This window comes from Aythya ferina (assembly GCF_964211825.1).
Source record: "Aythya ferina genome assembly, chromosome: 25".
NCBI classification, from domain to species: Eukaryota; Metazoa; Chordata; class Aves; order Anseriformes; family Anatidae; genus Aythya; species Aythya ferina.
Window position 1 is genome coordinate 2,412,312 of NC_140323.1, and position 24,406 is coordinate 2,436,717.

General features: G+C 52.1%; 1 protein-coding gene across 2 annotated transcripts in view; it reads left to right on the plus strand.

The window, feature by feature from the left end:
- The first annotated feature begins 1,053 nt into the window (after window positions 1-1,053).
- LGR6 (leucine rich repeat containing G protein-coupled receptor 6) overlaps window positions 1,054-24,406 on the plus strand; it is a 125,292-nt gene continuing 101,939 nt past the window's right edge. For both annotated transcript variants that reach the window (XM_084497888.1, XM_084497889.1), the window contains exon 1: window positions 1,054-1,392. In XM_084497888.1, coding sequence (XP_084354014.1) covers window positions 1,199-1,392 — 194 coding nt within the window. In that variant the 5' untranslated portion in view covers window positions 1,054-1,198. The remainder of the gene's footprint in view (window positions 1,393-24,406) is intronic.

The window sequence follows — 24,406 nt, forward strand, 5'->3', positions numbered from 1 at the left end:
AATATCCACTTTGGGCACAAGTCTCACACAGGAGGGAGCGAACCCCCAGGCCTGGGCTGGCTGGAGCTTCTTAAGTCTCCCATTTTGCAGACCTGATCCCATATAACTCTCACCTCATTTATCCTGAGAAAATCATTTTGTCTGAATAAAAAGTGCATTCGCAGGAAGCGGGGCTGTGAAAACCACGCATGGCCCCGTGGGGAGCTGCAGGACACCCTGGGACCCTGGCTGCAAGCCCCCGCTCCACAAACTGTTGCTGTTTTCACCCCTGACCGCTTTACCTAAGGTTAGAAAGAGCTCTTGGGGTGAACACGTTGCTCCCACTAACACAGCTCATGCCCCAGCTGGGTCTGGGTGATGTTGGACCCAGCTGCCCATCAGCATCAGCACCACGTCCCATTTACCTGGAGAGCACCCTGGGGAGACCCCCATCCAGCTCAGCATCCTGACACTGCTGCTCCATCCCTCGCATCTCCCACTCGGCCCCTGCCCAAGGATGGAGACAGTGAGAGGGGAGCGAGGTCGGACGGACGGACGGACAGACAGCCCCTCAGCCCTGGGGACAGCAGTTCCCAGCAAGCAGCTCCCTGGCAGCTCCTGCGCCCTTCTCCCAGCTGCGCCCTGACTTTCCTGTTGCAGCTGGGTTTAGCAGCCAGCGCAGACACAGAGTCCTTTATCTGGGGTTATATTTCAGCGTCCCAAAGTCTGGAGCCCTTGAAGTGCTGGTTGGGTACTCCTCTTTATGCTCCTCTGCCCTGCCAGAGCCAGCTTTGCCTTCCCCTGCCCTGCTATCTCACAAAAACATTGTTACAAAACAAGCACAGGTCCCGGAGCTATGAACAGGTCTTTATTTGTTGAGGTTTCTTTCTTTTTTTTTTTTTTTTTTCCTTTCTTCCCTTTGAATGAAATTCCTGCCAGCTCTAAGAGAGAGAGAGAGAGAGAGAGGGAAAGAGTAGAAAGTTTAACTCCTCCCATTGGAGTGTCTCACGCCCCTGCCCAGCCCTTGAAACCCAATAACCAAGATCATTCAACAATGCCTTCCCTTCCCTGGCTGCATCCTTACTCCTCTCCGAACCGCGGGAGGCACGGTGCCCGCTGCCACTGAGGGACCAGGGAGCTCCCCTGGGTGCAGCCCAGCCCGGGGACAGGGCGAGCCCGCGGCTCCTCGCACGCTCCCCACCGCTGCAGCCCGCTGAGGATGGAGCAGCTCTTCTGGGGTGTCCTCCTGGCCTCCTCTGCCCGCTTCCAAGCGGTGGCTGCGGAGCCAGGTGCGGCGCCCTCGTGCCCAGCCCAGTGCCACTGCGAGGAGGATGGGGTCATGCTCTCGGTGGATTGCTCCGAGCTGGGGCTGTCGGAGGTGCCCGCCAGCCTCAGCCCCCTCACGGCGTACCTGTAAGTACAGCCCTTCGCCTTTCCTTTCGCCTCGGGTCTTTCTCCGCACCCCTTCGTCAGCTGCGGTTTTCCTCTGGCTCGGAGCTTTGCGCCACTTTTTCCCAAAATTAAATTTCCCCTGGAAATTAGAAACAAAATAAAACAGGAAAAAAAAAAAAAAAAAGAAGGCAGCTATTACTCCAGGACCTGCCAAGCTCAGGCAGCTCCCCCTCCTCCCCGCGCCCCTCTGCAAACGCTGTTTATATTGCGATGTTATGCATGCTTTGCTTCTTGATTACAGTGGATCAGAGGAGCTGATTTGCTGGGTAGATTCTGATTGTCTGAGAGCATAATGGAGTATTTATACTGAGCAATTACTGCAAACTGCTCTGGGATCCTTCTGTCAAACATTTCAATAGCCGTGATAACTCATGGCTTTTGGGGTTTGGGTTGGGCTGGCCACCAGCAGTGTCCAAGTTGCCTCTTTAAAATGAGTACTGAAGTCCTATAAGAGATGTAGGATTTTTGATGTTTTTTTTTTCTTCCCCCCTCTCTGGTTTGAATTAAAAGTTCCTAATTGTCTGAATGCTTCCCATCCTCTCTGGTATTAATACCCCAAAGGGTTACACTACCACAGGGACTGGTGCGTCCCTTTCTAGCCCTGGCGATGGTCCCCGTGGTGCCATCAGACTCAGCGGTGGCTGAGCATATCCCCAGGGTGAGCAAGGGACTCCCCAGGACGATCCCAGGCTTTGACCAGGAGAAGAAATCCATCTGTCTCATGGAGACAGGTTGGCCCTGGCATGCCCTGGGGAGGATGCTTGGCCTTTTGCTGAGCAGAAAGGGCTGCGGCACTGTCCTCAGCTGCACAGCAGCAGGCTGCTGAGGTCCTCCCTTGCCTTTCCCAGCCAGGGATGCAGTGGAGCAGCTGCTGCATGTACCAGATCGTGCAGGACAACCTGTAGCCCCCAGACAGAGCTGTTTTTGTGCTCGTTGTGCTGAGAAGAGCCAAGTGTCCAGGTGTGGTGTGCAGACCGTGTGTCTCTGATGGTCCTGGCTTGTCCTGCGATGCAGTTACTTTGCTGGTAAAGCCAAGCACCCTAAGCAGTTCGAGAAGGGCTTTACAAAGCCAGGTCAAAGCTGCCATGGCTGGATAAGAGCTCTGCCTGTCCTGCTTGCCTGAGGACATCGCTTTATGTACTGTTGGGCCAGCTGAGAAAGAAGTAAGACAGGACAGGATGATTTTTGCTGGGGAGCCTGGACGATGAGAGAGCTGTGTAATGCAAGCTGCATTTCCGTGGGAGCGCAAACCACGGAGCACTTGTCACACGAGGTGTGCGCTGCGTAGAGGTATTGCACTGCACACCCCCTGGGGCTAAATTTGGAGCCAGCTGCCTCCGGGTGAAAAGTCACTGCAGCTCTTGAGCATGTCCTGGTGGAGGTGGCCGACAACATGCGGGCTGCAAGCAGGGCAGGCTGCAGAGCTTTGCAGCCCCCCATGCTCCTGCAAGGACAAACCACAGTCATGGCAGAAACCTGCTCCCAGTTTGCAGATCCGACTCCCAGCAGCTGTGGTGCCCCCATCTCTGCAGAGAGATGAGCCCCAGCAGCCTGGGAGCCCCTGGAGCACAATCCGAGGGCCAGCTGGAGCTAAGCTGCTCTCACTTACCCTGAGCACAATATCAGGGCAGGGACGCAGAAGGGTACGGACCCCTTGTGCAGGGTGGCAGCGGGCAGGCGCTTAAAGATGCTCTTGGCTTTTGGCAGAGGTCTGGGAGCTGGGCTTGGGGGCAGCCCAGCAGCTAGGCACCAGCAGCAGCTCCTCCGCCAGCTTCACGCACAGGGTGGCGCCAATGACAGCAGTTTGCCGGAGGTGCACCAGCCGTGCAGCCTCCCCAGCCCGGCACCTTGCAGGGAAAAGCGGGGCTGCGAGGACAAAACCCGTGGGATCCAGCCAGGGAGCTGGCGGAGGGGCCGGGGTTCTCCTCCTCCCTTCAGGGCTGGGGCTTTTGGGGAGCCACAGCGCGTTTGCCGTGTGATTTAAGCAGCACCCGTGAATTAAGAGCTGGGGAGATGTAGCCGAGGGAGGAAGGCAGGATGTTCTGGGAATTGCTGGGGGAACAGAACTGGGTTTTCTCCCTGCTTGTCACTGCCTTCTGGAGTTACCTTCGGCAAGTCACGTAAGGCTAGTTTCTTAGTTACAAGGTGTGCAGCCAGGGCTGGTTTTTCAAAGCAAATCAGCATAAGTTTTGTCAGAACTGTGGGTCTTCAAGAGAGATCTAAGCTCTTCATGTAAATTCCTGTTGTAAATCCACACTCAGATATGTAAAGGAATGCTTAAATTTTTTTGGAGAGCTGCAAGTGCTGAAAAGCAAGCCCTGTAATGTCAAGGAGGAACCCGGAGCAGGAGGGCAGCTGCACCCACGGCTTTGCAGCTCCTTTGCTCCGTGCCCTGCCTTCTAAGCAAACTGTACTCCTGTAAAGAGCAGGGTTCCCTCGGGAGCAAAATAAAGGGTAATAACCTCTGATTAGACACTGCCTCACCACTAATGAGCTCGCGTTCATGCCCTGTCCTGACAGCGCAGTGTCTCCGCGGTGCCTGTCTCTCCCCCAAAACCCAGTCCTTGCTCATTTGGGCACCTCCCTGTGCCTGAGCCTGGGATCCTCCAGGTGGGATCAGCCACCCGAACCCAAACTTTGCCACGGGAGGGCTCCGTGGTGAGCTCGCAGCTGTGGTCAGGGTGATGGGAGAGAAGCAGGTCACCTCTTCCCATGGGGACCTTTCCAGTAGGCACCTGGGTGTGCTGGCAACTTCTTGCAGCCGCAGAGAGCCCGGGCAGCCAGCTCAGCTGGGGCTTGGCTCTGTTAGGTGAGAGGACCCCGTAGTCTGCCCTTGCTCAGGGCTTGCTCTGGCTCTAGCAGCCCATTTTGCTGTAGCAGCTCTGCCTCGTCACCTGGGGGCTGCTGACGACATCCTCAGGACATGACGAGCTTGGGGGGTGAACGGGTTTTTTGCCTGGCCACGAAATGCTGAGGTTCAGCACCGTCCTGTTCAGCTGCAGCCAAAGACCTGACAGGCTGCATCCACCCAAAAGAGCTGAGCTATTCAGAGAGGAGAGAGGAGCTTTAGCTGGCGTGTCAGCACATCCTGGCAGCAGAGTGCCAAATATCACAGCTCTGCCTGCCGCGGGCAGCACCGTGTGCAGGGGAGTCACTGCTGGGGCTGTGGGGGATCTCGGGGAGGACAACAGCAAGCCGAGAGCACAGGAGGCTGGAGCTGCGAGGGGAAGGCTCCCGTGCAGCACAGGAGGCTTTGCAAAGAGGCACTGAGGAGGCTGGTGTCTGCTAATAGGGGAAAACAGGAATTGCTGCTCGGCACTCGCAGAATTAGCTTGGCTTTGATGCCTGGCACTGCTGCAGCCCCTGTGCGTGACCTGGGTGAGCAACCCCACCTCTGATTCCCTGGGGTGTGTAAGTGCCACGTCGCATGGGCTGGGGGAGGACAGCCCCTGGGTACGTGGCTGTCCCCATGCCTGTCCCCCGGGATGGCATCCTGGTCCCCTCTGCCCCCTTGCAGCCCCTGGTGAGAGGGAGGAGGAGCTGGAAGGATTGCACAGAACCAGGAAATATCTTAGGATGACATGACGACACCTCTGTGTGTCACGGATCCAAAGCCCTGCTCAAAGCAGACCCAGCTTGTGGCACTGGTCAAGGGAACTCATCTGCTTTGAACATCTCTACTACCTCTGATAACCTACCGTCTTTCTGGTTTTGACCACAAACATCATATTTTTTTTCTTCTTAATATCTAACGGCATGGTCCAGCTTGTGCCCATTAATTTCCATCCTGGCCAGACAGAAAGCTTCTCCTTCCCCATGCTGTTTCCAAGGGGAACAGGAGCCAGGAGATCTCAGCACCATTCTCACCTTGCAGAGACATTTTAAGGCTTTGCCTGGAATTTAGCAGCCCCCTGGGAGCCCAGGGGCAGGGCCCCTCTGCTCCCTGTGCTGCCCTCTGGCACCACAAGCTGCACCAGGCAGCTTCTTCCATGCTCGCACAGCACCCATGCCGGGAAGTTTAGAGCAGAAGGTGCCTTTTTCCTGGTATTTCCATTTTTTAAGCACCCCAGAACTGTGAGCGGGGGAGGGAGCAGGGTTTCCAGAGCCACATGTGATGCTGGAGCAAGACAAGAAGCAATGGAGGTGATGGGCACACACACTAGGGGGACAGAAGGAGCTGCCAAAAATGCTGAGAGCACTAAGCCCTGACACCCCCATTCTGGGCATTTCCAAACTAGCCCTGGTCCTGGTGGCCACGGTGATGATCTAAGGGCAAATGGGAAATGCCACTCCTGCCCCAAATGGCCACAAGTCCAGTCCTTGCCTGGGAGAACAGCAGCCAAAGCAGGAGCAAGGAGAAATGTGTGTGGTCTTGGGATCCCAAACCTGGCAGATCAGGCTGGTGAGGGGCATTAGGAGGGCTGGGATCTAACACACATGCTGCAGTGGGTTCATGGATTTATGTGCACCATTTGACATCTTTAAGGCTCTGTTTATTTTTCTCTTTTCCTTAGAATAATGGGGATAATGGGAGTTTCCCACCTTCAAGCATTTGCTTTCTGCCAAAGGGGCCCTACAAAGACCATAGAGGCACCCCACAGGACGCAGACGTGCTCTGCATCCTTGTTAGCAGACTTCAGGGGTTCCTGAAGTCAGGCTGCCTGGGCTCAGCACCCAATTCAGCACCCCAATTGCACCCAAGGGTGCTCTGTGCCTGAAGGTGGCTTTTTGCTGGTACATTGCAAGGAAGAGCCCGTGGGGACATCTCCCAGCCCCAATGAACACCGACACCTTGGGGTGGCCAAACAGGCCACCAGCTCACAGCCCAAATTTCCTGGTCCCTCAGCCCACAGCAGTGCTGGGAACATGGCTGGTTGTTAGTTGGAGAGCAGAGGGCCTCATCCCTGCGGTACTGTCATGCTCCAATGCTGCAGGTGGTGCTCGGCATGGGCACGAGTGTCCTGGGGAGCCAGCGGGATATTTACATATTTTCACCTGCTGCTGCTATGTTTACCTGCAGGCCATTTAATATTCACATTGCAGCACTCTGAAATTATCAAAGCAAAACCTCCTGGTGGTTCTAGAACACAATATATTGGCTTTTTTTTGTTCTATACTTTATGTGGACATGTGGGCTCTTTGTCCTGGCCTGGGAGGAAAGGAACTGTTGAAGTCTCTGAATTCCCAACGAGATGGAAAATTCCAGGTTTCTGGCACCTCTCCACGTCCTCCCTCCTCTTCCCCATCTTCCAGCCTCCTCTGTCAAAGGCTCTGCTCCCTTGTACCCCTGATACCATGATACCTTGTGCCCTTGCACCTGATACCATGAGCTAGAAAAGTTTGGGTCTTGCAGTGGTGTCCTGCACAGCTGCAGCTACCCCGGACTGGTGCTGCTGGGACTCACTGGTCCACAGGCAAGGGCTGCAGCCCCAAAATGCTTCCAGCTAGTAGAAGCGATGCTGCGGGTGACAGGATTGTGGGCTGTGGCTCCAGTACTGTAGGTCATGGCCGAGTCCTTCCCAAGTTTTCAGTTCGAATGGCAGGAGGCATCCCATGAGGGGGTTTGGAGGAGGCAGCAGGGTGTCTGGGGCACAGGATGCGAGCAGATGCCCACTTGTTGGCAGGGCGCTCTCTGAGGAGGGCTGAGGGAGGTGGCAGGAAGGATCTGCCCCATCCCAAAATCAGCAGCAGGTCCCCAGGTCCCTGCAGGAGAGGCAGCAGCCAGGCCTTTGCTGCACTTGCTCGGCAGCTGGCAGTGAGCTCTGCGCTCCCTGGCAAGCAGGGAGCAGGTGTACAGATGAGGAGCGCAGCACGGCGCCGCGGTTAGAGCAAAGCTGCACGGGGCCGTGGCTGTGCTCTGGGCTGGACCCCAGCTGCTTCCTCCCAATGTTTCCACCCTGCAAACCGCAGCAGGGCAGGCTGGCCGGGACAGCAGGAGGCCAGTGCCTCCCGTGCGGGCTTTGGGGGATGCTCCGCCGCTGCTCCCATCGGTGGCACCTAGCGAGGATGGGATGGGGCAGGTCCCCGTGTCCCCACGCTCCCTTCCAGCTGGCAGCTCCGCATGGAGACCCTGGAGCTGTCACTCGTCTTCTGTGTGCTCTGGGCTTCAGCCTCAGCCATTTGGTCCTCGCTCGCAGCCCCAAGCCCCTGGAGCCTCCCCACCAAGCCACGAGCTCCGGGCACGGCAGTGCTGGGCTTTCTGCAGCATCGTGGTCGTGCACTTCCCCTGCAACCGTCCTCCTCCATCCGCCCCCCCTGCTCCTCCCTGCCCGCCCCCCAGGCTAAGCAATATGCCACAGCCTTCCCTCTCTCCCTCCCTTCCTTGAAGAATAAGCTCATAAATCTGCCCAGGGCAATGAAAACACTGAGCTCATGGCCCTTAGATCTGTGCGGGAGGAGCTCTAGCTGGCGATTAAAGGAGTTTAGGGTTTTCTTTGAAAAAGCTCTTTGATTCTGGCAGAGGCTCTGGTGCCAAAAGGCAGCGATGGAGCTGCAAATGCCTCTCCCCCCCTCTGCACCTGCCTGGGTCAGGGAGCAGCAGGAGGGTGGAGGAGGGAGAGGGGAGCACGGCACTTGCCAGGGGGCTGCAGTGGGGCTGCGGGACCCCCAGCACCCCCTCCAACCCTCTGCCAGCAGCAGGCAGGTGTGTGCGGCCACCCTTCGGTGCGGGCATCTCAATCACGGGTGCCAAAATGCCTCCTCTGCCCCAAGGAGCTACCCCAGGTCTATCCGTGGGGATGCTGGGCTGGGTCTCGGTGAGCCAGCAGCCCAGAATAATGGATGGACAGACGGACAGACAGACATTCGTCCTCTTGGCTGCTCTCAGGCAGCACAGAAGGTGTCTGAGGTGGGCTAGGCTGCTCAGGGAGCTGGAAATGGGAACGCGAGCTGCCTTCGTGCACTGCTGCAGACAGCCCAGGAGGGCTCCAAGAGCAGGGAAACCCACCGTGATGCTCTGAAACCTGTGGGAAGGAAGAGGGGAGGACTGTCAGGGCTGGGAGGAGCCTGAGGTCTCGGGGAAGGACCTGAGGTTGGCAGGAGCTGAAATGGATCAGGAGCAGCCTTCCCGAGGAAGAGCAGGACGGAGCGCAAGCACCTCGTGCTGCAGCCAAGTCAGAGCAGAGCCCTCTCAAGGGGAGGCAGGTGCTGTGCCCGTGGTGGAGGGCAAGGGGAGGACACGGTGAAGCTCAGGGAGTGCCTCCAAGCTCACAGGGATGTGCCAAGGAGCCAGGAAGGGGTAACGCACAGCCCTCTCCTGAGCTGCCAGCACAGGCTCTGCTGCCAGTGGTGAGGGAGGGCAGCCCTCCAGCCTCCCCCCTCCGAGGGACAAGGAGCCTCCCCAGGCACCAGCAGCTCTCCATCCCCGTTTGCCTTGTTTGCAGTCCTTCCTGGAGCTGTTTAAACCTCTTTGAAGGACTTGGAAATGAAAAGCAGCCCCCATGGGAGTGGAGCAAGCCAGACACACCTGTAAGGTAGGACCTGCTCAAGGGACCTGTTCTCTCTCATTGAGAGCAGCCACAGGTCCCACTACAAAGAGACCCTGGGGAGACAGAATAGTTTCCAGCACTCGATATCCCCGTGAGGCACCAATTAGTAACATTCCCCTTCATTCAAAGGGAAGGTGAGGCCCGAGCACCGCATCATCCGCCAGGGCTGTGCGCGCTGGCACCGCGGGGCAGGGCGTGGAGGGGAAATGTTGGCTCCTCCGCTGAGCGAGGGTGGGAGAGCAGGGGGAGAACACACAGGGACAGGGAGGGCGTCCCCCACCCTTGTCAGATGGTTTTGTAATGTCTGAGCCCCCGGGACGTTCCCCCTGCCTGGTGCCACCTCCCAGCCCAGGCAGTGCCCTGCAGGGAGCCAAGCCAAGGCGTGATGGTCCTGAGGGATATGAAGGCGAAAACCCCTTTCCCCAGGATGCTATCCTGTGTCAGGATGGTTCTGGCTGTAATTGCATCCCACCCAGGACAGCTTCAAGAGATTTCCCAAATCGGGGCACTTCTCAACCTTATTAAAGCAAGTTTTCATCACTGCATGTGTGAAACCAGCAGGAAAGGCATTTGCATTTTCAGACAGAAATTCAACTCCTATTTCTCATAGGGAACACGAGAAGAAATCCTAATTGCAGGGTACAATCTCTGCCATTCTTCTTTACCCTGATTTCTGCAGCTACTCCCCAGCAGCAGCCTCTGTACCCCCAGCAGGTCCCTACGACGTCCCCTGGGCACCCGGGCAGCACCGTGCCAACGTGCCCACAGCCGGGGCAGCAGCACTCAGCCAGCATTTCCCAAGGAAAGAACGAGGTGCAGAGGCACATCCCAGGCTGCTGCCTCAGACACTGTCCCAGGGGGCTGTCCCCATGCTGGGATGTCACCTGCACACGCCCCAGGTACCAAAGGACAGGGACATTCCTTTAGGGTCAGGTGTGGGGTGTTTGCTCCACCTGCAGCCGAAGGCGTCGCAGGACAGGAGCTGATTTATCGGAGCGGGTAAGAATTTGTTGCGCTGTTTTCCTGTGGCAATGAGTCCCGGGGACTGATGAGGTGCTGGCTGCACAGAGCTTTATCAAGCCTAGCATCAGCCTTGCTGTCCCTCTCGTTTTGGCTGCAGCAGGTTCGTGTGCTGCAGGTTGTGTCTGCAGCTGCAGCCCTGCACGGGGAAGTGTCTGTCAGTTACGGTGTTGCTGTTCTTTCATGTGGCGTAAGACAGCAGAGGATTTATTGGCGACAAAAGCATGAACACTGGAAGCCTTGATTTATGGAAGAAGGGGGAAAGGGAATGTGTTGCAGCCCATGCTGGTGGTGAGTGAGGTGTGTTTGAGATGAGCTCATTGTGAAAACTGCCCAGCTCCTCCGTGGGGTGCTCTGGGCACCCGGCAAACACTAATAATGAACCCTCCTCTAATGTCTTTTGAGATCAACCGATTCAATAAGTGCTGCAAAAGAGCTAGAGACTCCCAGCACTTTTCAGCCAGACGTCCAGTCCTCTCGAACTAAAAATTAAAAAGCTCTCGAGCTTCACATTCTCGCCGTCACAGCACGAAGGAAGGCGATACTGAACTGGGATTTGTAGCCTGCCTTTCATGCCCGCTGACCTCGCCGCTCCCTGCTCACGGAGGCAGCCACAAGCCGGTGCAGCTCCCAGGCATTCCTCCACCACCGCATCCAGCGTCTCCTCAGCGGCTCGGGGAGCCCTGCGGAGGAAGTGAGCCGATTCCCGAACCCAGCTGGTGAGCGGCAGCTTGGCCAGCCTTCCTGTAAACCCCGCTGCTTTAATCTAATGTTTTCTATAGGAAGCTACCTCGCTCTCAGCGTACTTCTTCCTGAATGTATGGGGGTAAATAACAGCTATTTCAGCTCTTTGAGGAAACCAGAAAAGGAGGGGAAAAGATTGGCTTGGATTAAATAGATTTTTTTTTCAGGTTTCCCATGCAATTAAACCTAAACCAAACCAAAACAAAACATGTTTGCTCTGGGTATCCCTGAAATATTTTGCTTTGACCCCAAAAAAAGAAATACCCTGCTTCATTTTTGGGCTACCTGAAAATCTTCAAACCCTTTTATAATAAGAGCTTACAATGAAAATTTCCACCACCTCCCCTCCCTTTTCTTTCCAGCTGAGTGTATTTTTTTTGTGAATTTCCCACTGATTGAAACATTGTGGGTTCTGCCTGGCCTGGGAAGTCACCCAGCTGAGCCTGTGCGTGACTTGTTTTTCCTTTCGGTCCCATTGCCTCCTCCTCTCCCCCCGCCGTGCAGACACGCGGCTCGTGGCAGCATCCTCCGCATCCCAGGGCTGTGCTGCCTTCCCAGGGGGACCAGAAAGTGGCCGGGAGAGGGGAGGAAAGACTCCACGAAGGTTTCTTTCAGCTCCAGAGAGCTCCCCTGGCTCTTCTGACGCTCTCCAGCTACTGCCAAGGCACCTTCGAAACACCTTTGAAACGTCTCCAGCATGTTGGGCATTGTGACTGGGCTGGAGGGGAAATCCACATTCCCTTTGAAGTCTGGATACTTGAACAGTCTTAGAATTATAGGGCTGTAATATACAGGAATGTGTGGGGCTGTAATTGTGACTTAGATCCTTGGATGAAAGGTGCTATGTACATGCAGAAGGTATTATTATTATTGCTATTATTATTACTATTATTATTACTATTATTATTATTATAGGGCTGCAATATGTGGATTGGAGATGAAAGTCATACTAACAGATCCTGAAATATGAGATGTGTCTTAAGGAAATTTCAGCCTGGAATTTGGTTTTGTCTACACGGGGGAAGCAGAGCTTGCTGAGGCTCCTGCACCGACAGCTGTGGGGTTTTTATGGCAGGAGTCCTGTATGCAGACCTCATTCCTGAATGCGAGTTGCTCTGACTGTCAGAAGAGTGTCTGCAGGAGGAGCTATTCCAGAGCATTTTCTGCAGGAAAAACTAATAACAATAATAAATAAAAAATGACATCAGACATTTTCACCATTCTTTCTGAGCCACTCTGAATGCTGCCATAACAAAACGAGGCCCTGGGGTGTGAGCCCTCTGGTACGTGAAATGAAGGAGCTGCTGGTTCCAGGCAGGGCTGGGAACTGGAGCCAAGCCCCAGTGTCACCGAGCAGCAGAGCTGCGTGCTCATTGCTCCTGCACCCCATGGGCAGCATCCTCAGCTTGTCATCCTCTCCCCTGCCACCATGCACACCTCTCCCCGAGCAGCCTGAGAGCAAGGCACAAAGGAAGACCGGGATCAGATCTGATTTTTTGTAGAGTCCGTGGCTCTTCACAGCCTTTGCCATCAGCCTCAAGTTGTTTCTCCTGCCCTGTTCTGCATTCACATCTCGTTAACGTGGGGGGACTTAAGTGAAGCCAGGCACTGAAGTGGGACTCTCCACAACAGCCCCGTGATGGTTTTCCCCCCTATGTCACAGGCTCTGCAAAGCATCAGGTTTCACCCTTGCATGCAGCTCCAGATGCCCCTCCTGAGGAAGGTAGGGGGAGTATTTAGTCTGTTCTGATTTCCATCAGCTTTGAAAGCCCAAGGAAAATGAGCTGTTTGTTTGTTTGTTTGTTTGTTTTGTTTTTTTTTTTTAAATGATCAAAGATTTTGGGAAAAGGTCTTGGCTCTCCTGCTTCAGGAGAGGCACTTCCTCTGGAGTGCCAACTGGAGCCACTTTGTCTCCAGAATCAGCTCAAGAGCCTTAGAAGAAACATCTTCTTTGAGAGATGTCCAAAAGCCTATCCTAGATGCTACATTCAGATCAAACCAGAGCTCACCTGCAGAGCAGATGCTGTTTGGAGAGCACAGCCGTGACACCAGGACTTGGGCACAGCCACGTAGCAGAGCACTGCCAAGCAAAGCTCTCCACTGAGTAGAGACAGGCAGATCATTGCCAGCCCTGAGCTCTCAGGGGTGCACCTGGAGCAGGGCATCATCCTGGGCACCTGAACATCTGGGCATAAAAGCATTTTCCCAGCCAGATAAATGGCAAAAATCTTTGCAAGGACTGTAAACAACAGATGTGCCTCTGGTGGGGTCTGAGAGAGTTGCTGTGCCCCCGCCTGGCAAACAGGACACCTCTGTGCATCCCTGGGCAGATCCCCTTGGCTCTGAGCGTACGGGCCTCTGGGATGCAAGGATCCCCGTGCTGTACGCTGTTCAGCTCTTTCTTCATCCACTCCTCTCCCTGTTAGTTTGTCCCAAAGCTTTCTGGCTGAGGCGTCCCACACGTGCTGGCTTCCTGAGAAATGTTGTAGTCTTCCAATTTTGTTAATTCACGTGCTTTGTGAAATCTGGTGTGCAGGAGCAGGGCACCTACCCGAACCAGAGGGGCCATGGCAAATCAGGTCCATCCACGGTGGTTTGACTTTTGCTATGCTCCCACGGCCTGGGTCAGGCGGTCTCAGCCCCCCTGCCCTGCTCTTTCCCCATTGCTCTGATAAGTGGAGCTTTTCCCCTGGCAAACCATCGTTGGTGACTCACCGCCACCGCAGTGTGACCACGCAGACAGGCGCTCCGGCGGCAATGTGCACTGGAGACAGGAAGACTCTTGTTACCCACTTGACAGCAGAAGAAAGGCTTTTCTTGGTGCGCAGGGACCACCCACTGGAGAATGAGGCAAGGCAAGAGCCGTCACGCTCTAATGTCTTGTGGCTTCCTGGTGACACCATAGAGTCTGCTGCAGCTAATGGAAACCTGCTCGTTACTGGGGGCAGCAGAGATCTCCCCGGGACAAGCCAGCTCTGGGCATCTCTGACGCACAGCCTGTCCCACCAGAGGAGCTCCAAACCCCCTGCCAGGCCACTGCTGGGTTTGGCTGGAGAACACCTCGGCCCAAATGCCTGCGGGCCTCTCGTTGCCCTCAGAAGGCAGAAGCATGGTGAGGAATGCAGCTGGCATTCATCTCTTACCTTGGGTTGGGTGTTTCAGCCAAGAATCCAAGCTGCCACGAACAGCGAGCGGAAGGTCTCCTCCTCTGCTGTCATAAATGCTCCGAGTCTTCCCCTATAAATCATGCACAGTCTCGGGAGGCAGGGCCGGGATGCTTGCTAGCCACAGGGACCCAGGCTTTTCTGGTTCCTAGGAGGGAAAATAACTGTCAGGATCCATAGTCTGCTGGGAAAGGGGTCAGAAATGGCTGGGTTGTATCTCCAGCCCCGGTGCGCCAAGGGAAGGCTGCCTGCATGGGCTCCATCGGTAGGAGACCAGCAGGAGCCTGTCTGCCATGTGTCCCCAAAACTGAGACAGAGCCCTTGGGTTGGATCCTCAGTTTCTGCTGGCTGGGATTTCACAGCTGCTGTCTTTGAAATTTCCTCATGAAAAGGCCAAAAGTCCAAGGAGCATTTTTCAAAAGCTTTCAGCCATAATGTTTCATTTTGGGAAGTCTTTAGTCTGAAAACAGATCATTTTCAGCCAAAAATGGCTGAAAACCACCAGCAAATTTCAATTCTGATAAAAATGCTGTTCTCTATTTGACAGTGTCAACAACTGTCATATTTTGCTCCTTGCTCATTACAGTTTCCTGCAAGAGGAACCAAATGTCTCCAGGCAGCGATCCCCTGGGCTCCCAACAATTTATCCATCTCTCTCACCCAGCACAGAGCCTTCTCCAGGGACCACTTCAGTTACCTCCAAAGTACAAAGAAAAGCAGGAAGCTGCGTCTGGCCCAGGGGTCTGTGTTGTGTGTGGACAGGAACTTTATTTATTTAGTGTGTTGGCTGACGGATTGGTCCACAGTAAGATTCAGCTCAAAGAGGAAGGATAAACCACAACTCAGAGTGGTGCTGGCAAATGAAGCCTTGGCTCAGAGGCCGTGATAAATTAGGCAGGAAACTCAAGTGTTTTGGGGCAGTAATAGAGCCCACAACTATCTGTGAGGCTGTAGGAGCAGCAGTTATTGCCTGATGAAGCAGATGGGAGCACAGACTCACCCTCTGATTATGTCCTGGGCCCCTTCTTCACTGGCAGCTCAGGATCACAGATTTAGCAAGCCAACAAGGTTGTCTCAAGAGGAAGGGCAGAGCAGGGTGGCTGAATGGCTCCTCAGGAGGCATCATGCTACAGGCATGGAAAAGAGTGAGATGGTCTGGTCTGGGATGTCTCAGAGGTCAGAAAGCAGTACGGCTCGGTCCTCACCCTGGCTGCAGTGTTGTCATCCAGAGAAAAATACAAGAGCCTGAATGAGTTGCAATGGATTTGAAGACTGACTTTGTGTTGCTCAGGAGCTTCCCTTGCAGTGGGTTGACCCTCGATGGCAGCTAAGTGCCAACCCAGCAGGATGGGGGAGACAGTCAAAGGGCAAAAGTGAGAAAACTCGTGGGTCAAGATAAAGAATTTAACAGGTGAAGCAAAGCTACACACACAAAGAAGATAAGCTCCATCCCAGCCAGAATCAGTTCATACCTCCATTGATTTGCCCGTCTCTCATTTCTCTCTGGCAGCTTGTTGGAGGTTGGTGGGGAGGGCAAGGCTCTGCTCACAGCTCCTGCTGTCACCGCATGAACTCACGGCCACGGCCTCCCCTGGGAATGCCTGCTGTGATGTCCCTAGAGGTCAGTTCCCAAAACCACCTCATAAAAGAAAGAAGCAGAATCAAAGACAGACCAAAAATGTATTAGAGTGCAGTTCTTCATAACCAGGGTACCAGTTCTGCTTCAGAATTGGAGTGAATTCCAGATTCAATCATCCTTTATTTCACCCCATTGTTGGACTGGTTCCTCCAGGTCAAGGCCTAGCTCATTGTTGCAGCTGCGGACAGAAGTCTGCTTTCTGACTTGTTCAGTTCATTCACTTTACATCCAGCTCTTTCTTTGATGTTGTTCATCAGTTAAGTGACCTCCTCCCTGACCATGATCCTCACAACTCTTTAGGGCAGGAAGGGATTATTATATCTTGTAGCTCCAGCTCCTTTCCCACAGCTGGTTGCAGCACAAGCCTTCTAGGGCAGGGCCCACATGTACCATGCCTTTTCCCAAGTTCCAGACAATAATTAATGACTAATTATCACATTCTTCTGCCTGGCAGCTATGAGGGAATGGCTGGGAAGCTTTGTGTCTCGGGTCAGACTTGGTGTCATCAGAAAGTTTCACAGGTGCCTTGGGCTGTCCTGGCTGCTCCTGCTCTCTGCTACAGACTGAACTTTCACCAGACCCTGCAGGTCCATTATTTGACCTACTGAGGGCTTTTGGTGGCCCATGGCTTTGAGCTTTTTTAGCAGGGGGATGACACAGACCTCCAGGGCTGGGACTTCACAGCTTGAAGTAGAGCTCCAGTTTTTTTTTTGCTGTGAGATCAGGACCTCCAGGAGACAGAGCACTAGCGAGCATGTTGATATACACCTGAGCCATGCAACAGGCATGAAAGGAGGCCTGTCTCTGCCCTGGAGGAGCTCTGACATTCCTGTGTTAGGCACTGGGGATGCCCCAAAGCTCAAGCAGATGGAGGCACCAAGTGCACTGTCATCGGCCTTGGCACAGCTGGGCCCAATGGAGAGCCAGGCCAGGCTCTCCATCCATCCATCCATCCATCCATCAGGGCTGTCAGAAACCCTTCCCCAGGGCAGAGCCAGAGCTTGGCTCCTGCACTGTAGAGCTGTGAGAGGCACCAGGTACATTCAGGGAAGAGAAACCAGAAAACTGAGTGTTCAACATGCTCCGCAAATGCAGAAAGGAACCTTTGTGGAGGCCAGGTCTGAGTAATGGGCACAGGATCCTTTGCCCAGTGAGGAAGCTGTGGCCAGCACAGCAGGAGTTTGTGGGGTCAGAAGGTATGGGGAGCAGCAGAGTGCCCTTTTCTCCTCACCTCAGCCACCTGAGGGTACCTGCAGTGACAGCCCCGCTGCGTGCCTGGTGTTTAAGCTTCCCTTGGCCGGGTGCTGCCTGGGACTTCCCCAGTTCATATCCAGCAGGTGTGAACAGAGCCTGTCTGCCCTGTGGCCTTTGGGGTGGTGGGGCTGGAAATGGTGTAGCCCACAGGAACCCAGAGCCTTCTGTGGTCTCGGTAGCTCCTTTGCTGGTCTTCTCCATGCTAGGGAACACGTTTCATTGTATGCACTGAATTCCTTACAGCACCCACCACCCTCTCCCTGAGAAAGGGCTGCTTCCTGCAGGTTTATCCTGGCAGCACTGGGCTTTCAAATATTGTCATCTTGGGATATTGCCGGCTTTTAGCTGTTGCTCACGCTGGTGCAACTTGTCTGGGCAGGACAGGTGAAGCTTTGGTGCATGAGCAGAGGGAGTGCCACTGAGTCACCTGCAGGGCATCTGATCTCCAGACGTGCCCCACGCACTTCACTGCTTTTCTCCCAGGAGATTGGGCCACAGGTGCTGGGGTCATCCCTTCATTGATCCGTATCTAAGAAGGGAGGGAGCAGACCTGGCACTCAGGGCTTTCAACTGGAGCAACGTCACTGCCAGCAGGCAAAGCTTCCCACGTCCTGCAGCTGCCAGGGAGCTGGAGCAAAAGTTGCTGGTGGGGGGGGCCTCTCTTCTTCACGTGGAGCAGCTCCGGGGACAGTCCCCTACCTGGATCCATGGGGAGGACATGCTGGACAGCAGGAGGGGCTGAGCCTGCAGTAAGGAGGGTCCTCGGCAGCTCTCTCCAGCTCAGAGCCCCTGCAGGTCCTCTCTTTGCTGGCTGTAGTTGGTGGCAGTGCCCCTCAGGCACTGGGCAGGTGGTGGCCAGGACCATGGGGACCTAGACTAGGTGCACATGGCAGTGGGCATATGGGGACACATTACTGCAGCTCCAGCAAGCAGACCCCAGTCCCTTTGGTGGGTATGGGTGTGGGTGAGGCACGGGCTCCCATGCTGGTGAAAATCTCCCTGGAGCAGAGCTTCATGTCTCTGCTGTGAGCACGGTGGAGGGGGAGCAGGACCAGCACTTAGCATCTCTTTTCCAGCACAGTAACGCTTTGCTACTTCATGTGGGGGTCCTGGCTCTTTCCCCTCTTGTGCCCCCATCGCTGCCCTGCACAGTTTCCCCTCTAGAGGAGCATGGAAGGGGCAGGGGGAGCCCAAGCTGCTGCTCAAGCCACCAGTACCAAGAGCTGAGTGGAAACAGCACTGAGCTTGCAGGCTTTGGTCCAGCATATGGCAGCCAGAGGTGGGAGGTTTGCACAAGCTCTGCGTATGATTTCCCAACTGGGGAGAGCATCAGGGAACATTGGGCCTGCCCATAGATCTTGGCCACTGCCAGGGTAAACCCCCACAGTTTAAAGACTCCTTGTAATTAATGAACCTTCCCATTAAGTGTCACAATGGAACAATTCATTATTACTGATGTGTGCAGACTCTGCATTCCTCTGGCTCTGCTGCCTCCTACAAAAATGTGGAGACAGATCTATTTAGAGATGAGCCTGTCTCATCTGCATTGTCTTTGGTAATTTACTAATTCCAGGTGCTGTTCTCCAACTCTGGCATTTACCTGCTTCTTAATCCTCTACATCTTAGCTTCCAGCTACTGCAGCCAAGCGGATTTGCACTGGATCACATCTGTCAAAGAAGGGGAATTAGAAACACCCTGCTTGAGGGTCACTTCTCTGTTCATACCACAGCAACCAGCAGAGATGTCATAACATGAGCTTTAACTTCCACCAAGTACAAACACTCAGACAGATTTCTGCTGTCAAAAGCTTTTGATATTCCCCCAGAATTTTAAATGCTGCCTGCGAGTTTCCTTATGGTAAATCAGGTGACCTTATGTAGGCTTAGTGTCTCTCTTGCATCCATTCAGGAATCAGTCCTCAGAGTGGCACTGCTTTGAATCCAGTGCAAGGGAGGCAAGCACTGTCCCAGCACCAGCATTTGCAGACAGAGGTGGGCTGTCCTGGGTGAGCTGGAGGATGTCTCAGTTCTGTGGGGCTGGAGCAGGGTTTACTGGAGGGAAGACAGAACAGCAATCCATGACCATAAAACATTGTGCACCCAGTGGTAAGAGAATCCTGTTCTCATGACATTCTGCTCCCAGCCTGCATGGAGCTGGGAGCTGAGTGCCTGGTTTGCAGTCTACTGAGGGAGGTGCAAGCCCTGGAAACCACAGATGCAGTGGACTAGCCCAGTACGGAGCCTAGAGACCTATCAACCACAGCCAGGGTACTTTGGCAGCCTCAAGATAGGGTGGATCTGCTCTAGCACTTTGTGTTCCTGTCTCATTCCCCATCTCATCCAGAATTATACTGGAGACAGATTGAGTTAGTGCTGTGACCTATCAACCACAGCCAGGGTACTTTGGCAGCCTCGAGATAGGGTGGATCTGCTCTAGCACTTTGTGTTCCTGTCTCATTCCCCATCTCATCCAGAATTATACTGGAGACAGATTGAGTTAGTGCTGTGATTTCCTCAATTCACTGTAATCGTGTCAGGGCTATTCCCCGGATGAGATTTTATCTGGGGAACTTATCTCTTTTGCTTATGTTACCCTTATTCTGACTCTGGAGAGTGGCTCCGTGGTTCATGCACGTGCTCAGGGCAGAAGACAGCTTGTCTTCTTAAGAACAGTAAATCAATGGATTCAATAAGTCTGTCGATGTGCAGGAGCCCATGGCCTCCAAAAGTGGGCCTGACAGGCATGGCTAAGCAGAGGTTTTGCTAGCAGAGACTGTTCTTGTAGGCAGCCAGCAGATCACCTTCCTCATTCCCAACTATTTTGAATGTTTCTGTCTGCTCATCTTCACAAGAAGGTGGAAAAGGAAGACAAGAACCCAGTTCACTCAGTCAGCGCATGCTTTATATCCTCAAAAAACTCAACAAAGTCTTTGACATGGGAAAGGCTGAATTAATGCTCAAGTCAAAAAGCATTAAGGGATACACAAGCAGATTTTGAGAAGCTGCTGAGTGCTGGGTATAGGAAGGCATTGGGATGGCTATACCTGGATCTCACTATTTATCATCTAGGTTTAACATTGTTGGAGATGGATTCCCCAGGATAAGGAGACTCCATACAGAGGCCATAGAGAAGCCATACCTAACTGCCCTCACGTGGTGTGGATTTCTCAGCATTTGATGGAGGGAAGATTTCCACACGATTCTCATTGGGTCTCCAGGAGTTCTCCAATGTGGATTACTCTCAAACCAATGAAATACTGTCTGTGAATTTCCTCAGAATCCAGTAATTGTTGGATTTCACACTCCAGAGGATCACCAACTTAGACTAGAGGCTGGGGAGTGTTTTTTCAGATGTCTCTTCGTGGGGATTCATGAAAGAGTGGAAGACCTCAAAGCAAGTAATTTATTCAGTTGATCTGAGCAGAAATTGTCAAAGGTCCCCTCCTCCCCCCAAAATAATGGTTCAATTTTTAGGATTGAAGTTTGTAGGTGTTTTGTCTAGACTGTCTCTCCTTTGATGGAGTTGGAGACTCCTGACAATGAAAATCTGGCTGGGCTTTAAAGACTCCCTTTGATTTTTCCAGATGGAACTGTAATCCCAGTGCACAGTCTGGCCTAGTCTGCTTTGTAATTTAGGGGAATTGAGAGAGGAATCATTGATAGACTTCAACTTGTCAGTGCAGAGAGCTGTACAGATAAATGAATGGAATAATGCTATGGAAATTGCCCAGGCAGGATAAAATATACCCAGTCACTCAAATAATGCAACCCTAACCATCCCCCCAGAGTTTATTTTATTTTCTTTATTTACCCATTACCTTAAAGTGAATAGGCAACAACAAGTAACTCTTTTGTTACCAACAGGATAAGTAGTTCTTTCCAAAATATGGGTCAAATCTGAGGCTTTCAGTCAGAAATCATAGTAGACAGCAAATATATAAGTTAAGAAGAGCTGAACTACTCCCCTTAGTAGCAGAAGGGTAGGTGCAGGGTAGTAGATGTGTTGTCTTGATTAAGCTCATTAATAAGGCAAAAATCTGTTCTGATTGTCTGGACATGGGAGATCAAAAAATGCAAGCAAAAGCAAGGGCCTGTGCAATTGGAAATTCAGGGCCATCACCAGTTCTACAGCCTTGGCATTTTTGCAGGCATCAGCATATACAATACACCCCCGGGTGTCCCCAGGCTTGGGGACAGTTGGAAAGAATATGGCAAGAAGCTTGTAATCCCTGAACAGCCTCCTGTGCCAGAAATAGGGCTTGTTCACACCCCGATCCAAACAGCCCCTTCTGGGCTTATTAGAGCTGCTAGCCAGAGGAAGTAATCCCATGTTCGCAGGTTGTGCAGGTGCCTTGCTTTGGTGGAAAACCAAATTCTTGAGTAAGCAAAAACATCTCTGGGTTGGCCGAGGGACCTAAACAGATTACATTGACAAACTCCATGTGATATTAAAGCTCATCTCCAGGTCCACACACTCCAGGTGATTTTAAAATGGATCTCCAGGACTCACACTGTAGCTGGTTGACTTGAGTTTCTAACACAAAGCCTGCTACCTCTGTCTTCCCAACAGGCCAAAATGCAAGACAGTGAAATGAAAGATGATATCAGGAAGCCAAGAGGGGTAGCAGTGGCTGAGTCTGACGCTCACCCTGCGTTCCTGCCCTGGCTGGGCAGGAGTGGCTGTGCTGCAGGCTGCTCCTTCCCTGTACACTTGGATTCAAATAAGGTCAATCACTAAAAGTAGCTTGCATAGGGAGGAAACCCTGGTTGAAAGGTCTTTAACTCAGCTAACGCTACTCCTCCAGTGCAATGAGAAACATCTGCTTTAACAATGAAGCGGTGGGAAGGGTCTAAGTGTATTCTGAATGGGACAATTATAAAAACCTGTTTAAAACTGTCATGTTTTAAAGCATTTCATTTCCTAAAAAAGCAGGGTGTGATTTATCTCCACCTAAAAAGCATACCTAATATAGGCAGCATGAATCACACAGTAAAAGGACTCGTTTCTCTTCATGGGACTATAAAGGGAATCCAAAGTCTAGCTCAGATGTAGACTTGTGCTTTGTAGGCATCTAAACTGAGGTGGTGAGATTCAAATGTCCCCCTCTTTAGTAAGTCCAGGAATGGGAAGATCATTTGGCGAAGTCTTTAATTAATTGGTGATAAAAGTTAATGAAGCTAATAAAACACTGGAACCTAGTAACTGTCTTTGGCGTGGCCAAGCCCGTGATTTCTCAGGGTTCATTTCCATTGCCTCTGGGGAGGTGAGGGAGCCCAGAAATTCAGTGGAAGACCTTTCAGAACTTCACCTCTCTAATTTGGCATATCGTTTGTGACAACTCAAATACTCTGGGACTGATTTTACAGTCTGCTCAGGTTGGTTCATGTCCTCCCAAAAAAAATAATGCTGTTGTCCAAGAGTATTATTACAAAGGAATCTAATGAATCTCTAAAATACATAATTAAAAATTTTGCAAGGTAACTGTAGCATTAGATAGTCCAAAGGGCATGACCAAATACTCAAAGTGTCTGTCTTTGGACCAAAAGATCGTTTTCTTTTTATCTTTGGGGGATACTCTTTCCAAATTACATGATGTCTCTGAGTTGAAGGTTTGTAAAGACACTGACTACAATCTAATTTTCAAGATCAAGGGTAATGGATGTGCTTTCTCACAACCAACTCAGTTGATTTCCAAATCTTTGATGCACAGTGGAAATAAGCCATCCTACTTTCTCACAAAAAGAACATGAGGACACCTGTGGCAAAGCTGAGGGACATATAAATCCTCTGTATGGCTTTCAGAGGTGTTCTCCAAGTGCTTTCATGCTGACTCCGAGAGTGGCTAAACGAACACAAATCTGGCTCTCAGGACCAAATAATGTGGTCATCCACCCAAAGGCAGGGAGGAGGGAAGCAGCATTGTGTCTCTGCAGCCAAATGCTGTGCTGGTGTAACAAGCATTTGTTTTCTAACTCAGGCAAGGCTGGTGTAATGCCAATGACCTTTCCTCCCGAGATCATGACGGGGATGACACCACTTCTGATGACATATTGATGGAGACAAAAATCAGAAATTAATAATGTTATTCACTTGTTCCAAAGGGCTAAAGATTGTGCAAGGAGAGACAGGTCACCCCCACGCACCCCCACCTCCCCTCCGCCCCACACCCCACCCCCCCAAAAAAAATAATTGGGAAATGTCAGGAGTGAGCCAGACAAAATTTAATAGCCGATTTCTTTTGCAATGTAACAGCAGCCACTAATAATAATATCAGCTTTTTCCAACACACAAGAAGCAGGCAAGCTGACAGGCCAAGAGGTGGCAGAGACGTGGAAGAGCTGCTTAAACATGGGGCCACCACCATTGCATGGAATAATTTTCTTTGTTGTTCCCTGAGAAGAGGCTGTGGGTGCTTCTCTCAAAGCTATTTTCAGTGGGGGAAAATCTGAAAATAAATGGATAAGATGAATAATTAAAATGGTCAGACTCAGGTGATACTCACACAGCTTCTAAAGGTGTCCAAATTTGAAATCACTGACCATTCTGCTTAGCCCATTGTTTAAACTTGTTCTACTGTCTGAAAAACAGGTGACCAGTACAGCACCAGCTATTGAAAAGCCTTCAGGGGCAATCCAGGGAATCACAGACATTTAAACCCATCAGATGAAGTCAAAATTAAGGAACAGAATTAGCAGATAAAATAATGAAGGGTATATAGAACAGTAGGTAAAAAGAGAATGATATGAGTAGAGGAAACAGTTCAATGAAGGTGCCAATAGACATCTGGTCCAATAGAAATCAGTGTCTGAGTTTCCAAAAAGTCTCTAAGATGGGACCCCATCAAACTGAAGTAAAGATGAACATTGCCTGCAAAGAGTTTCAGAGTGGTCCCAGAGGAAACAACAGACAAAATTCAGACCAAAGCACAGGGACAAGCTACTACATGTGCACGCACCAGGGGGCTGCTTGGGTTTTGTGACCATATGAGAAAGAGCTGATGGAGGCAGCACAGACAGACTGAAGGTGTCGGCTTGGTCCTTTGGGGGATCAAGTGGCAATTGTGTGCTACATCGTGTTTGGGAATGGGAGGAAAGCTCCTCCAGATCTGGTCTCTAAAACTGTGGTAGGTCCATTGAAGTCAAAAGGAATGACCAGAAGTCTGGAGCACCTTCTTTCCAAACTGCAATGAAATGCATAGTCTCAAAGGTTCAGGCTCCAGAGGTTGGAAAACAGACGGCAAATGAAAGAGAAAGCAGATCTGTAAAATCAGGGAATCAGTTCTTTGCACTGCTTTGGAATCCTTGATTTTCTTGGTTGGTCCAGCAGGTCTTGCTTTACTGCCCCAGCCAGTTTCACACTCCTTTGACTTAGGAGCTTAGGAAAATGTTCATTTTACCATCTCTTCCCCTCGTTTTCCTCCTGCCAGTGTTCAGAGCAGTTCCCACGCTGAAAAGCACTTTTGTGGAAGCATTCGACTTCAAAAGGGGTTTTCAAGCCCATTGTGAGTGCAAAGTGCTCTCGCTGTGTGGAACCACTAGTGAAGTCTCTGTAAAACCATGGTCAAAACATGGCACCATCATGAAAGTGATACAGAGCAGATTTATCAGCTTCTACTACCACTTTCCTTACCTTGCCAAAATAATAATAATTTCACACAATTTTTTTC